Source organism: Ictalurus punctatus, chromosome 3, assembly GCF_001660625.3.
Source record: "Ictalurus punctatus breed USDA103 chromosome 3, Coco_2.0, whole genome shotgun sequence".
Lineage (NCBI taxonomy): Eukaryota > Metazoa > Chordata > Actinopteri > Siluriformes > Ictaluridae > Ictalurus > Ictalurus punctatus.
The window spans coordinates 23,553,254-23,570,452 of NC_030418.2; the positions used below are offsets into that span (position 1 = coordinate 23,553,254).

A 17,199-nucleotide genomic window follows, 5' to 3' on the forward strand; every position below is an offset into this window, starting at 1 on the left:
TCCCATCAATGTATGGGCCAAGCTCCACGCTGCTTAGCATCCATAGGAACTCAGGCGAGAACTGCAGGGAGATATGGCTGCAGCAATTATAATACACTTAACACACTATGAGCATATTATGAATAAAAGCCCTAGGCTGCGCACAGGACAAGTTTTATGCTTACAAAAGCAGTTCTTAGGTACTACAGTATCTCTGTGAGATTATCTACTGAAGCAAGTGTGATGCCCGGGCAAAAACTGTTTTTTGGAAGTGCAAATATTTAGGGTATCCCTGTGGAATCATCCACTAGAGCAGAAAGTTAATCACAGGTACAGCAGATCCAGATAGAAGCAGAGCATCAGGAAGAATCAGGAATACCCTTAAGACAATGTGAACTATAGCAGTAGAAGTGTGTCAGGATTAGGTACTAGGATCACATAAGGCAGCAGGAGTGCACTTACAGCTCAACTTAGAAACCCTAGTATAAAAATAAGATCCTCTCCTAACTATAAGTCTAGGTACAATCAAGTTGTGTTCACTACGTATTGGCTGGTTCATTCAAGACTTCTACTGACAGGTGAAATCCCCCATTATGTCCTCCTTGTCTATCGCCTTTGACTATCAAAAATATCCTACTGAACCGCAAACTTTTGATACTATCAGATGATGGGTTGTTCAGAGACATGTTTAATGGAAACATAGGTTTTATAAGAGGATGGGTGAGTGGTAGCTCAGTGGTTAAGATGATAGGCAACTGGTCAGAAGGTTGTGAGTTCAAACCCCAGCACTACCAAGCTGCCATTGTTAGGCCCTCACCTCTCAACTGCTCAGATGTATATAGGTATCAGCTGAGACCTTTTAAGAATTTTTACATTGTACTATATAATGTAGTTTTTGTAAATTGTATATTTGGTATTGTTTACCTTGTACTCGCCATGAAATAGCCTTCCTGATATTGCATTAAAATGTAGTAAACAAACAAATTGAGAGAGAGAGAGAGAGAATATATTAGTAGATGTACAGTACAGACTACATCTTGTCTTTTTTTCCATACAAAATTTGTGTTGATCATCTTCTAGTGCTTCATCAGTGCCAGTTTCTGACATCAGGGCTGCTGTTAGCTGGATATTTTTGGTTGAAAGACAGTTCTCATCCCAGCAGTGATACTGATCCAGTCATTGAAATGTCCGTGTGATTGCTTTGATGAGATATGCCTATCTAGACAGGTAGTGCCATAACATTAATACTATAACACTTAATATGCTACAGCCAATAAATACCCAGTGACTGTAGGTACAAGGTAGATCTCAATACTCTAGCAGTGTTGATATTTTGTGTACAGGTGCTCACACTGCACCGTTTCAAGTCAGCCATTAGCGGTGCTAGAGGACAATTTGTCTCTGCGTCCCTCCCCTTCCTTTCTGAAGAGTGCTTCAAAATTCCCTAAAAAAAAACAAAAGGTTCAGTCGAAACCCCTCAGCTGGAGATGAAGTGACCTGTAGCTCTTACAGCTCAATAACAGTTGGATTAATCCCACCGTGAACGGAAACGTGTGAAGACTGTGTCTGTGTGCATGACCGTTAATCCGCGCTGTGAGGAGGTTCTGGACAAATCTCTGGTTCTGGATGCGTTTTTCCCCAAGTGAACAATTCTGCCGAGATTTTTTATTTATTTATTTATTTATTTATTTAAAAAAGCGAAGCAGAGGAGAGTGTGTGTGAAACCTCACACTGAGAGGAGTGGGTATGTCTTGCGATTTAAACTTATTTTCATAACTTTCCATGGACACTGGGTTGGAATTTAAAGCTGATTATCTCGAGGTCGTGTTCCCCGCAGTCTTGGGCGCTAGATTTGAAAATTGACTCGCTCTCCAAGCAAAACTCTTAAATCATCGGTCGGTAATTTCCGGTGTTACAAAGGCAGCATACCGGTTTCTGCTTTTAATAATATTTAAAAAAAAATAATAAAATAAATAAAAAATAGTAATACTAGTAAAAACCTCAAACAAGCAGAATCAGAATATGAGGCCCAAAAACTACCGGCTGTATTAAAATTGCATAATAATCCGCTTATTTATATGCTAGTGTAGGTTTACTTCCTATTTTACATCATGTGTATTTATTAGTGTAGTGTGCACTTCAGGACTTAGCCTGTTGTTGTTGTTGTTATTGTTATTATTATTATTATTATTATTATTATTATTATTATTATTATTAGTGTGTTACCCTTGGACAGCGGAAGTTAGTCGTCGCTATGGAAGCGTCTCGTTTAGTAATAATTACTTCTGCTTTGTCACATTATCTGCCTGAGTGGAGGAGGTTTTAAAGTGGGTTTGGACTTCCCTTTTGTTACTTTTCTTTTTAACGACTACTTATTGAAACATGTAAACCCATGGTTTGTTAACCTTAATACTTAATTCCCCGGTACTTCTGAGTAGTTCTCACTATACTTGGTCAGTCCTACTGGTTAAACTGTATGCGTTCCCACCCCATACAATAATTTGACTTAACTGTTGAAAGTACAAGTAATCAAATGTAAGCCCTGCTGGGTGGGGACCAGTAGAAACCCCTTTACAATTTGTAATGGTTATAATGGGAATTGTATTGGTTTTAATGGTCCCTATGGGTCTCTACTGGTGATTTGTTGCCTTCTGTTGGTGGCATGTTATGAATAGTGGATACCATTAAGGACCATTAGTGATGATGATGATGATGTTTTAATGGTTAGCTGATGGTTTGTAATGGTATTTGTAGTGGAAACCATTAGTATTTCTGTAAAGGTTTCTATTGGGGTTTTGTTTTTTCAGCAGGGACGATTTGTATATTCCCTTTGATTACCTTTCTGTGACTTCATTTGTAAATGAATAATTATCCCTGTGGTAGAAAACTAAAATAAATATTAAAAGGATTATAGTGTAAAATAAAGAGTTAGGATGATCAGTTACCAAATACAGTTATGTATTTGCAGTGAATCATGTGTTATCCCACCGGTCACAGTTATGACTGTTTACATCGTCTTCTGAGAATATAGTGTTAGTACAGCATGGTAGTTGGATCTAAATATTTTTTAAAAATGCATTGCTTGATTCCTTGTATGTAAAAAAGAAATAATAAAAAAAAAACCCTGTTCATGTGACATTGCACATAAAAATGTTAATATAAACTCAGGAGAAGCTATTATTAAAAGCATAGCTTGCCTTTCTGTTAATAACAAAAGACTCCTCAGCTGGAACGATGCTGTTCCAGGCAGATAGTGTTTAATGTTTGTTTCTTTCTACACTGTTTTATTCCATTTGTTGTCAGGCTTCTGTTTAATGAGCAGTAAGTGTTCGGCTCACTGAGCACACACTGATCAACTGATTTTTTGTAAACATTACCAGACTATAGCAAAATAAATTCTGCTTTTCAACAGTGTAAACACACTCATGAGATAAAGCTTGGTTTTGATGGCTGGACATTTATGGCCTACTGTTAAACACACACACACACTTACCTTCGTGGGTACGGTATGTTTGTAACTACAGGAGCGTTTGCGATAGGGATGGACGATATGGACTTAAAACTATATCATGATATTTTCTGGTATTTATTGCGATAACAATATCAGTGACGATATAAATACAGTACCATTCACCACTGTTTTTAGCTACAGGTGTAGCTGTGATCTTGAGAGCCTCAGAAACACAAACATTGATCTAAAAGTAAAATTGATTTTCTGTAAGAAAGCCAGTTCCAGATTGTAGCGCTAGCTCCTCATTTAGCAATAAACTCCTCCTCAGCTTCACGTCCGCCTTCCACCGTACTTATTTTCACTCTGCATGTGAGCTGCGAATGGGTCACACACACAAATACGTCATCAACTAGGCTTTATCGTTATCATCGCAGGAAAACTAATTCTTATATTAGGAAGAATTTCTACCGGTATATCGCAAACGATAAGATATTACCCATCCCTAGTTTACAACCATGGAATATATAAATGATTGTGTGTGCTGTGAGATTTGGATGCGAAGGGTATAATGTAATTACAGTTGTTGCAGGCATGTGTGTGTGCTTCTGACTATAACACTCTGATTCACTTTTAGTGACCTCACTCAGACAGCTGTCAATCAAAGTGCCAGTCAAGGTTCTACTTTGTGAAAATATCAGGCTGCCTAGTAATAGCTAAAAATGATCATATAGATTATTTTGCTCAATATTGTCATTGCAATTATTATTCAGCCAATTTAGGAACAAAATTAGGGATGCACCGAAATGAAAATTCTTGGCCGAAACTGAATATAATAAAGAACTTGGCCGAATACTGAACACGTTTTTTCGCGTTTTTTTCCATTTATTTTGCCATTTTTTCTCCATTGCATTAATTAAATAGTCAAAATGTGCTTTTTACTATTTTGTCTTACTTTTCAAAGAAAAAATCAATTACAAAAACTACAATTTCAAAATATTTATTTAACTCAACATTTTTTTACATTCCAGCAGGCATAGGCTATCATCAAGGCACAATATAACTTTAAATAAATAAATTAGTAAAATTAATAATATTTTTATGTGGTCATCTTTGAGCCCCCCTTGAATAGCCTATGTTAGGCCTATAACTGACTGCTGAAAGAATGTAACACTCTGTAGCCTACAACAAAAAAGTGCATTGACGAGTGCAAAAAAGTGGCTGGACCCACAACAAATGAATAATTGTCCTAGACATATGCCTACTTCTTTAACGGCCATTCTTGCATCTTTCTCTGACACTTTAAAATGCTTCCACACTGCCGACATGTTTGCTACAATTAATGCTTCGCGCATCTCAATCTGGTTGCTAGGCTATTGGTCACGTCATCAAACACATAATTCGGTCAAATTTATTCTGCCTTTTCACTTAATGATTTCGGTTGCCAAACATTCGGTGCATCCCTAAACAAAATAGTTCATTGTGCATTATAATTTTTGTTAAATAACAGAAAAGAGTTTTGCACTTATTATATACTTAGGTAGTCAGAATACTTGGTTCCTTAATAGAATTCATACTGAATATAAACAAAGTTCACACATTAGTAAATAAATAAGTAAATGTGTTACAATGGTATTCAAGTTAACATCACCAGTCAATAAAATGCTATTTAACTTTAGGCAATTTGCTAGCTTTACCTAAGCACACAGTTGATTATGGTATTAATTAGCGAAGCCATAATTCAAATACAGCTTTTTTTAAATTAAAAGTGTATCTACATTTCAGATCTTGCTTGTCCCCAGATATTTCCTGTGCCATCATGATGGAATAGTTAGTCAGGTTGTTTATGATGTTATATTGTTATATTGGTATGGAACTCTCCCCAAAGACATGGTCTGTTCTATATTATGGATCGGTCATAGCATTTTTTCCTTTGTTTTAAATGTGTTTGTCTGTGTGTGTTGGGGTGGGTGCTATACTACAGTGGCTGAAGCAACAACAAAGGGTGTCTGCTCTCTCAACACACACACACACACACACACACACACACACACACACACACACACACAGAGCATGCACATGGAGGGGGTTTTAAAGCCCAGCTGCTCCTCTTCAGTGAGCATCAGTGGTCCTTGAAGAGAACTGAGTGGCCAGGTGTCTCCCTATTGATCACACACATATATATACCCGTGCATAGAAACGCACAGTACACTCCAAAAAGAAATTACACACAGACCCACACACACCTGTAGCTTTTTGATTTTATCGTGGTTCATTTTTTACTTTGTCCTTTATGTAAGAGCTGTTAGACCATCATGTGACATACTTTGCATTTAACCAAAACTTATACAAATGTTTTCTCATCATAAATGTAGTTGAACAGTGAAGACTTTTCACGTTTCTTCTTCAGGTTTGCACTAGTGCTACAATGTTGCTGTAGTTACCATTTAAGCTTTTGTCTTAAATCATCAAACATTAAACTGCTTTGAGTTTTTCAGTAATCTCAGTAGATTTATGCGGTTTCTATGACCATGCATAAAAACATTATATGCTTAGTAAAGTCATGTAGGAGTTCAGTATCAGACTCTGGTAGGAGGTATGAAACAAAACTTGACTTGTATGAGTGTTGTGTTTTGTTTAGTTTTTTCTTTTGTAAATATGTGTTTATTTTATTATTTCATGAAAATGTTTGTTTATGTAGTATAGGCACCTCACAGCTCCATGGTCCTCAGTTCAATCCTGAGCTCAGGTTACTGTCTTGGGTTTCGTGCAGGTTTCCACCTGGTTTTCCAGTTTCCTCCCACTGTCCAAAAACATGCATGCCGGCAGATTAGCTATGTTAAATTGCCACTAGGTGTTAATGAATATATGAATGTGTGTGTGCATGGGGCCCTGTGATTGGCTGATGTTCCATCCTGGATGTGTTCTCCCACCTTGTGCCAAGTGTTCTGGGTATGGGCTCTGGATCCACTGTGACCCTGACCAGGATGAAATGGTTACTGAAGATGAATGAATGAGTATTTTATGTAGAACTGGAGTAACTGAGCCAAGCAATAGGCTTTTGAGGCAAGTCTGCGATTGCTTTTTGGTAATTTTATGCCCATACCTACAAATCAATACAAAAGAAGCAAACTATAGACAGCAAACATGGATTGGTTAGTGGACTAAATTTAGAGTAAGTGGTAAATTGTGTACATTTTATTTTTAGCCGAACTTGAACATGTATTTGTGTGTCACTCTGAAGGCAGTACCATAATAGCTCTGTCTGTTTTGCTCAAGGATTGGCTTCAGGTCATTTACCTTCCATGACTTTTCCTGTCTGCTCTTGTATATCGGCTTCCCTTTGTGTGACATCACCTACAGTATAAGCCCAAATCATATGATCTCTCAAACATTCTGAAGAGTTACATAACCATGTCACGGGTAATAATTTGACAAACGTGCTCGTCTAATTGCATAAGGAATCATTTGCAAAGCTTTAATGGGATTAAAGTAGTAATATGAGCATTACTAAGTTTGCATGTTGATGAGTCAGAGGAGTTATTGCCTGTTGTCTCTGCCCATTAACTCCTGTTGCTTTAGCTAACAATTATTGACCCAGCATAGACAGGCCACTCTCTGGCCAAGTGCCATCTTATGTTCTCACTCCCATCGGGGCACCAATAATCTGTGTGTGCGTGCATACTTTTGAGAGCTGAGAGGAGTTGATCTCCTTTTCCCATGAACAGATGAGAGAGAAGTCTGGCAACATTCATACATCAGTCAATGTCTTATAAGAAGCTTATACAAGGAACAGGTGCATCTTCTCAGATTTACTTTTTTATATTGTCTGATATGTAGGGCTGGACAGTATAATGCTGAAGTTATGAGAAATTACATGCAATGCACTTTTCTGTGAGTATCCTGGGTAATAATCAGTACTTCTGTGACATTAATAGACTCGTTAGTTAAAAATGATAGAAACCACGTGTTCTGTAAATGTGTCGCTGCTATTTTGCAGTACTGTGTACTGAAGAGTATCCACTTCGACCCTCAATGGACTGGTGTGGCAGCAGGTTTTCATCCCAGCCAAATAGAGGCCACACCTAATAACTGATAACTCACACCTAATCACTAAAGACCTCAGTCAATTAATTCAACTGATTTAACTAACAAGTGAAATTAGGTGTGGCTCATGCGAGTCATGCATGACAGCCCTTTGCAGATACAATTGGAAATCTCTGGTGTTTTGTAAAAAAAAAAAAAAAGCCTTTAAGGAAAAACCTTATATAAATACTTAATCACACACCGCTATTCTGTAGTCAAACAATGCATATATTCAGACTTCTGAGTTGACTATATTATTGGGATGTGTAAAGGTGGGTTTTTTTTTAATGTCATTGTGGCTAGACCAGATCAAACATTTTGTCCAACATCAGTGTATGTATGTATGTATGTGTAAGTATGTGTAATATATATATATATATATATATATATATATATATATATATATATATATATATATATATATATATATATATATATATATATATATATATATATATATATATATATATATATATAATTATTACACATACACACACACATTCATTCATACATACATATATGGGCCAAGATGCGTCATGTGACGCCATCACAACACTAATTCAGTCAAAGCCCTCTTTAGTTCAGGTGCATCTGACATGAGTTCAGCTAAAATATCTCATTTACCAACAAACTTCACTTTGAAAGACCTTGAAATAATTTTGTGCAATTGCAATTTCGCCAATTCAAGTAGTTTTCCTCAAAAAACCCCCACAAATTAACTACGCAAGTTGTATCGAAAAGTTTGAAAAAAGCCACAGCAAAATCATGCATTTTGGTCCGTAACAATCACAGAAACTCTGCAAAATCCTGTACGGATTGGTCATGTTATGCGAACCATCACAGGCATGATGCTGTCATATTGATGTGCAGATTCCACATCATGTCAATCAGCATCACAGATGCAGTATTCAGGACATGAAACATATCCAATCTGATCCAGTACCAATCCAGTTACACCCTACATCTGAAGAGTGTTTTGTTTCCAGGAAAAAATATTTCTTAACAATATGATTATGATATCCCATAACTTTGGTGTGTTTTCATACAGGGCAGTCTGATGGATGGAGAGGGAGATCAGAGGGATCAGCATGAGGAGCGCTTAAGGGAAGTCTTTCAGAGTTTCGATGGGAGCGGTGCTGGTTCACTAAGCCCAGAGGAGCTAACCGAGCTCTGTCACGCCCTACAGCTGGCTGACCAAGCGCTACACACACTGCTACACACACTATTCGACACACAGGACCAACGGGTAAGAGTCGATATACGCCAAATGCACGCTGTCTATAAACTTGAAAAGTAGTGTGTTTTTTGCAGGGTTATCAATCAAAAGAGTCAATAGGACATTTATGCAAAGTGAACTGAAATCAGTTCTTTCCTTGCTGTGATCTTTCTTTGAATTTAAATCTAATTCTACCATGTTTTTCGAGCAAATCCTTTGTGCTCACTTTCATCCTGTTTTCTCTGCCCCTTATATAGCATACATGTGTGATAGATTGGAGCAATGTTTTGTTGCTAATGTGGGGGAAGAGCACTTGTTGAGGATCACTGAGTCTTTATTCTGGCTTAACAATGGAGTGAACCTCAAAAGAGACACGCTCTCGCACTTGCACAGCATCTACCATTCGCCCCGCACCCCCCACTCCACTGTTATAAGAGTGCTATAATCCACAAAGGGAACCTCCATATGCAGAAGTGTGTGTTATTGTCTTGGGCAGCTGTTGCTCCCCAAATCATTCGGGCTACACCCACAGTTCCCTTAGTCACCAGGCAACCGGGAATTAATTAATAGTCGTGTTGGAGATTATTTGTCCGATTTTAACTGGGATCTTTAATCTTTTCTCTTCACCACAGGGGAACAGCTGCAGAGCAACTCAGCATTTTACACATTTGCTGCCATTAGCTATAAAGGTCACTTTCAGAAGGTTGAATATGAGACAGCCTTTTTTTACCCTCTTGAAATCTTCTCAAGGCCTCAGCAGTGCACCTGTTTTCCTTATTAAATTCACTATGCATGTTGAATACTGGCATTGTGTTTCCGTCTTGCAGGTTGAATTTGAGCAATTTAAGGACGCTTTGATTCTGGTGCTTTCCTCCAATGAAGAGACGCTAGCTAAAGAAAACCCTCCTCGACCAGGTAACATCATCCTCTGCGTGTCCGTTTTGAAGTTTAATGACCGTATTCAAGTTTTGTTTTTTTTTTTTTTTTTTTTTAAATCAAATGATTAAAGCCTGGTACTCTTACTGAAGTGCCCTGTCTGTGTGGTAGCGTAGTTCTCATTAGCTTGAGCTGTCTGATGGTAATGAGATGGACTTTAGCCAATGTCTAAGTGGACTTTTGCTGTCGCGTCTCTATAGTAACACTGACTAGAGGGTCAGACAGACAATCAGAATAACCCAGAGATTGAGCTGAGCTTCACCTACTTTAAAATGTCAAGTGCATGTCCAGTGTCCAGGGAAAGTGGTCCTGAAACATGGTGGTGGTGGTATTTAGGTAATAATGTGAGTAGCATGTTTCTAAACCTTTTAAACAGGCTAAGGTATTCAGACAGCACAAGTCGGCACACTGAATTACTAAGAGTATTAATTCGTGAGTCAGCCTTGCCTAAGACTCAGACACATAAATGAGTGATGGCTAAATTTCTAGTGCCATCTCTGGCATTTTTAAAAATCTATTAATTAATTAATTTACATTATCTGTCAGGATGCTTTTAAATATGCTGTGTTTAATCCATTTCAATCAAACCCTCGTGTGTTTTCCCCGTCTATGCAGTTTGTTTAGGCAAGTGAGAGTACAGGAATGACCCTCGGGTGCAGACTAGAAAACAAATTAGGAGCTTCTGAGTGATGTTGTCTCAGTCTGGCTGAAGTGAAGTGAACTCGAGCCCTGTACGATTGCAGCGAGGAAACAATTTGACTCAGAATCAACACAAGTTCAGGAAGTGACCCAAACATGCTGTGTATCATTGGTCTTGCGGCTGTGTTGTGTTTGTAGCTTTCAGCTGCTAAATATGAGATATATATATATATATATATATATATATATTACACATACAGTGGCAAGAAAAAGTATGTGAACCTTTTGGAACTTCATGGTTTTCTGAATAAATTTGTGATAAAATGTGATCTGATCTTCATCTAAGTCAAGGGTATTAACAAATATAATGTGTCTAAAATAATAATGCAAAAACAATTCTGATCCCTCATGTCTTTATTGAGAACAACCAAAAAAACCTCATAGTGCTTGTGGAAAAAGTATGTGAACCCTTGAGTTAATGACCTCAAAAAAGCTCATTGGAGTCTTGTTAAGAAAATGAGTTTGGAGGTGTGGACTACAGCTACTTTGAGTGATAAAAACCCCTCAAACTTTTGGAGTTTGCTCTGCACAAGAAGCACACGCTTATGTAAGCCATGCCTTGCCAAAAAGAGCTTTCAGAGGATCTATGATCAAGAATTGTTGATTTACATAAAGCTGGCAAGGGTTACAAAGTGATGTCAAAGACTCTAGAAATTCACCAGTCTACAGTTAGGCAAACTTTTTACAAATGAAGACACTTTGGGACTGTTGCTACTCTACCAAGAAGTGGGCGCCCAGTCAAAATGACACCAAGAGCACAACAAAGATTCATCAATGAAAACAAACAACCCCAAATGACAGCCAAAGATTTGAAGACATCATTGGAACTGGCTAACGTCTCTGTTCATGAGTCTACATTGAACAATCAGGGTATCTACGGCAGGACACCATGAAGGAAGCCACTGCTTACTGAAACGAACATTGTTGCACGCCTGAAGTTTGCAAAAGAGCACATTGACACTCCACAGCGGTATTGGCAAAATGTTTTGTGGACTGATGAAACTAAGATTAACTATTTGGAAAAACCACACAGCACTACATCTGGTGTAGAAAGGGCACGGCATATCATCATGAAAACATCATCCCAACCGTAAAGTATAGTGGAGGAAACCTCATGATTTGGGCCTGCTTTGCTGCATCAGGGCCTGGCCAGCTTGCAATCATTGAGGGGAAGATGAATTCCCAAGTATACCAGACAATTCTTCAGGATAATGTCTGTACGTCAGCTGAAACTGTGTAGAAGTTGGGTGATGCAACAGGACAACGACCCAAAACACTGGAGCAAGTCCACAACAGAATGGCTTCAGAAAAACAAAATCCGCCTTTTGGAGTGGCCAAGTCAGAGCCCAGACCTCAACCCAATAGAGATGCTATGGAATGGCTTGAAGAGAGCCATACACATGAGAATATGACGAAGCTAAAGCAGTTCTGCCAGGAAGAATGGGCTAAAATTCCTCCTGAACGATGTGCAGGTCTGATCCACAGCTACAGGAAGCGCCTGGTTGAGGTTATTGCTGCCAAGGTGGGGTCAAACAGTTATTAATTGTAAGGGTTCATTTACTTTTTCCACTGCCATTTTGAATGTTGAACGAGTGTGTTCAATAAAGACATGAGGGATCATATTTTTTTTGTGTTCTTATTTTAGGCACATTATATTTGTCAATACCCTTGACTTAGATGAAGATCAGATCACATTTTATGACAAATTTATTCAGAAAACCATGAAAATCCAAAAGGTTCGCATACTTTTTCTTGCCTGTGTGTGTGTGTGTGTGTGTGTGTGTGTGTGTGTGTATATGTATTATATATATATATATATATATATATATATATATATATATATATATATATATATATATCTCATAATGGTTCTCTGTGCTTGGTTATTTAAATGTGAAAAGATGTACCTTTTTTATGTTGTCATATTTCCAACCAATGGATGAAAAAGCTTTTCAGCCTTGCGTGTCCCCCAGGTATTTACAGGTATTTTTGTTTGGTTGGTTGGGGGTTTTAGAGCCAAAATAGCAGAGCCATTTTTTGTGTTGCCTATTCAGAGGTAAATGGTCTACTTTTGGTTTTGTGTTTTGGTTTTTCATCATGTGTAAGAAGAATATTAAGCTTTACATAATTTGGGGCAAAATAAGGAAAGAGACATCAACACATGCACAATCTCTCAGTTTGCGTTGTACAGGCGGTCTTAGCCACGTGATAGCCACAATGCTGATGGTTATCCGGTAAGAAGTGCATGCAAGTGTATGCATAGTACGATGTTTCCTGTCTAGGTATGTGGAAACAAGGTTAAGATTCTTAAAGAGGATTACTCTATACAAGGAACTCTTGAAATAGATGACAGTGACAAAGTAAGGAAAGCATTCAAGATTAAGTCTTACTCTAGGTCCTGTCAGGTCTGGTCTCAGGATAGTTTTTATAGTGATGCACTCATATTGGAAGCAGTGGTTCTCCTGTGGTTGTCTTTTTTTTAATTGAGGGAAAGCGTTCAGGCTCACTGACAAACTGCATAGTATGTCATGGACTATAGTCAGTAATTGTGCACTTAAAGATAGGTGAACCTCATAAAATCATTAGTGATAATTGCAGATACCTAATAAACTAGTGCAGTGTTTGGTAACTGAGGAAATGACCATGAAAACCAGGCTTCAGGCTTTTAGATAAGTCTAAAATGTTATAGACTATAGACCATGTATTTAATGTCCAGCAAGTGTGCATCTGTCTGATTTCTGATTCTCACTTTCCAGTCTCCCCAGAGGTGCAGCCTCGCTTTGTAAAGGGCACTAAGCGATATGGACGTCGGTCCACACCGGAGTTCACACACTCCAGCTCGGATCTTGTGCGCACACCATCGGTGGAAAGAGACGAGGATGCAGCCACAAGGACTTCCGATGGGACATTGCCTGTTAAGCGTGAGGTAAGACACACACACACACACACACACACACACACACACACACACACACACACACACACACACACACACACACACACACACACAACCACACACTGTGCCCCATTCCTGCTGCATCCAATCTCAAAACATCAGGAAAAGTAGTCAGACTCTAGAGGACAGTTCTCAGCCTTCAAATGCTAATAATGGAATGTTCAGCATGTACAGCACATAACAAAGAGTGAAAGATCATTGAACAATCTTTAAAAATGACAGAAATTTCACCATGGAGATAGCAGTGAATACAGGACGTGTATGAGTGACTCAGAAGATAACTGGAGATTGAACTGTGCATATTCTCACATTTTCTTTTTCACTTAAATAAATACATGCCTGAGAGATAATTGGCATTTATTAGAATTTAGAGCAGTGTGTGTATCCATCACTGACCTTCCAGTTACTCTAGAAACGTGTGAATGTGATTGGCATTATGAAATGATAAAAATGTGTAAATCTAGAGGAAGAAAAGAGACACACAGAAACAAGTCCTTGCAGACTGAGCATGCGCATATATCTCCTTTCATTGAATTTTTTAAAATAAGGTGTTTATATGCGATACATTTTTTTTCCAGGGGTAGGATCAAATCAGAATTTGGGGAATCGGAATATTGTCTTAATCTGAATCAGTCAATCAGATTGTGGCGTTTATATGACTCAATATTAATTAGAATATTGCCAAATTCCGATTAATATCGGAATACTGATGTGCATGTAAATGTAGTCGTTGGCAGCTATTGGTGTATGGGAAAAATTAATGACCTTTTCAGGAAAAAAAGGCATGGGGCACAGGGTGGGGTGCCAATCCATTGCAGGGCGCATACACAGTCACACACCCGTTCAAACATTACGGATACTTTGGAAATGCCAATCAGCCTACCATGCACGTCTTTGGACTGGGGGAGGAAACGGAGTCCCTGGAGGTAACCCCCACAGTACGGGGAGAACGTGCAAACTTTGCACCCACAGGGCAGAGGCAGGAATTGAACCCCCAACCCTGTCGGTTTGAGGCGAACGTGCTAACCACTAAATACCATGCGCCTTATTAAAAGTCAATAAATGTGAAATCGCTAAATAACTTTTAAGTTTATTTTCAAAAGAACACTGATACAATCCGTTCACTCAATACATGACTCACTGCTGCAGACTCTCCCTCTCCCTCTCCCCTTGCTATTCACTCATTTGAACAGAAACAGCTCCGGTCCTCTTTTCAGGCCCCTTAAGCACCTAAAAAGCACATAGTGACACATCTAACGACTTTTTGGACAAACCTAAGCTACTTTCCATAGAAGAGAGTGGCCAGAACGTCCCCGCGAGCACGAGGCCCTGCTTTCCCCCCGCAGGTACACCTCTCTCTTCGGCTACTCTGTTCTGTACTCAGAGAGGAGCAGCACATTCAGTGTGAGAAAAAATATACATATAACTTTCTCACCGAGTGTTCATTTTATATGTAAATATTGCCAAAATCACAGCACAGCCGTTGTCTATAACCTGTGTGTCTGGTGATTTTTGTCAGATGACGCCGTGGTTATAAATCAGGATTTTAGCAGTCCGGAGCAGCAGCTGGGAAGTGACTGCTGGCATTTCAGTCACTATTTCATACTTGTTCCATTGTCTCACAAAAGAAACTGAAAAATATGTAAATGAGAACAGCTTTGTTGGTAATACGGCTGTATTAAAATATAGTACATGAGCACAGAGTTGTAGGAGAAAAGTAAACAGATGTAAAGGGCTGACACTAGGCAGAATGCAAATATGCGATGATGTAATTGATATGCTAATTAGCGCATGACATCATCCAGCGACTTTTAGCAACTTTCCATTGAAAGTTGTTGGTAACAATGCTCCTGTCACTCACCTGGAGCATATAGGTGTTATAGTGAAGATGAAGCAATGTCTGGGAAACGCAAATTTAGTCCAGCATGGCTGGAAAAGGTGCCATATAAAAATTTATTGTTTTTTTATTATTAAAATATATATAAGAATATGTTTGGAATTACACTTCTTGTATTGTCCGTGAAAACTAAAAAAAAATAGTGCTTGAAAGTCCTGGAGTTTCATTATGAAGCATCTGTACCAACACTGTTAATATAATACATTAGCTTACTTGTTAATGAACTTGGTGTAGCTACATAGTCCAGCTACTGCGGGAGAGAAGGTTAGCTAATGCCGCATTTGACTTGCCTCAAGACTGCAAACTTTAAAGCAAAAAGTGTTAAAGATTTAACAAGCGAGTATGCCTGTAGTCATGATTGATCTAAATCAAATGTTTGTGTATATACATCATAACTCTTTTAAAGGTAACAGGTGCTACTTTGTTTACTGTTAATGCTGTGAGCAGCCATGTTGATTTGACATCATTTGCTGAACTTGGGCTTGAGGAGACAATCCCAAGTTCCTGAATAAGAATTCTAGGTTGAAGGGATATTATTATGAGACGTTGTTGTTAGTGCAGTAGGTAGCTGGCTAGGTTAGCTAATGATGCTAAGTTCAAACATGCCAATCCTGTCACATACACTCTTTTGTAGTCTCTTTGTGTTTAAGCAGGCGAATAGTAGTTTTTATTTTGTAGTTCCCACAGCTTGATGGCAAACCTAGATATCTTAACGCCTGTCACATATTGAGTAGTACTGTGTGAATTTATTTTAAAAAAAGATTGCCCTATTGTTAGTGTGCTGTCAGCTAGGTTGTTGGGTTTAGTGTTCTAGCTGACAGACTTTGACCTCTCTGAGCTCCCCATAGCAAGCTGTTATAATCAAAGACTTCATCAAAAAGTGTATGCGTATAAATGTGTGTCTGTGTGTGTGTGTGGAGATCAGCAGCTGTGTGTGTGTGTGTGTGTGTGTGTGTGTGTGTGTGTGTGCATTGTACCAGTGCCATAGTGACACTGTGAGAACAGAAGCCTGTTTAATCTGTGGTGAAAACGCAGACGCGTGTTAATAAGCATGCGTGGCTGCACATGGTTTCATGTCTATGGGCGTGTGGCTGCTCTCAATTAGTTATACTGTGTAGGGCTTGGGTTCTCAAACATTTTGCAGCCACTTTGAGAACCACTGGAGTAGGATAGAAGAATAATTTGATGTGATGTTTAGTTCCTATTTCAGGTACATATCTTTTTATTTCCCTCCTTGTAAGTATTAGTGTTGGTTGTAGAGTATCACTTTAAGCAGATTTGCTGAAAGTCAGGCCTATAGACAGCATATTTATGTTTCATACAAAGCTGATGCAAGTGGTTTATTTATAGTCTGATACTGATATAAAAGTTAAAGTTATGCATCCCTGCATATTTGTGTGTGTGTGTGTGTGTGTGTGTGTGTGTGTGTGTGTGTGTGTGTGTGTGTGTGTGTGTGTGTGTGTGTGTGTGTGTGTGGTGGCCATGTTCTTCAGCAGGTGCAGACTGTAGCAAACGCACACTGATCTGAACCCTGGGCTTTAGTACTCTGATGATAGGGTGTGAACAATGCTCTGCACTAACCCCAGCAGATGTAGAGGTTGTGTGTGTGTGTGTGTGTGTGTGTGTGTGCGCGCGCGCGCGCGCAGGCAAAGTTGCGTCCCCCACTGTGTTGAATACCGATACTCCGAACCCCATCTGCTCACTACACCCAGAAAAACTCACAATAGAAAGAGGGTATAAAGTCCCTTCCCCCTATATACCCATTCTCACACACACACACACACACACACACACACACACACACACACATATATACACCTCCCCATTTACTATCGGAACTTGACAATACGAAAATGTAGTGTTGATAGGAATTTGGCTGCCATGCACATGTCACTGTGATTGTGGTTATCTCGCTGATGCAAATACTTAAGAGCTGGGCTGTGTGTGTGTGTGTGTGTGTGTGTGTGTGTGTGTAGAATTTG

General features: G+C 38.9%; 1 protein-coding gene across 4 annotated transcripts in view; it reads left to right on the top strand.

Annotated features, from left to right (window-relative positions):
- The first annotated feature begins 1,416 nt into the window (after window positions 1–1,416).
- The window catches only part of nin (ninein (GSK3B interacting protein)), a 39,157-nt gene continuing 23,374 nt past the window's right edge, over window positions 1,417–17,199 (top strand). For 3 of the 4 annotated variants that reach the window (XM_017464391.3, XM_017464394.3, XM_017464395.3), the window contains exons 1-4: window positions 1,422–1,723; window positions 8,562–8,759; window positions 9,557–9,644; window positions 13,121–13,290. In XM_017464391.3, the coding sequence (XP_017319880.1) occupies window positions 8,571–8,759; window positions 9,557–9,644; window positions 13,121–13,290 (447 nt within the window). In that variant the 5' untranslated portion in view covers window positions 1,422–1,723; window positions 8,562–8,570. Of the gene's footprint in view, window positions 1,724–8,561; window positions 8,760–9,556; window positions 9,645–13,120; window positions 13,291–17,199 lie in introns of all 4 variants that reach the window. The other variant, XM_017464396.3, reaches the window with a different exon arrangement.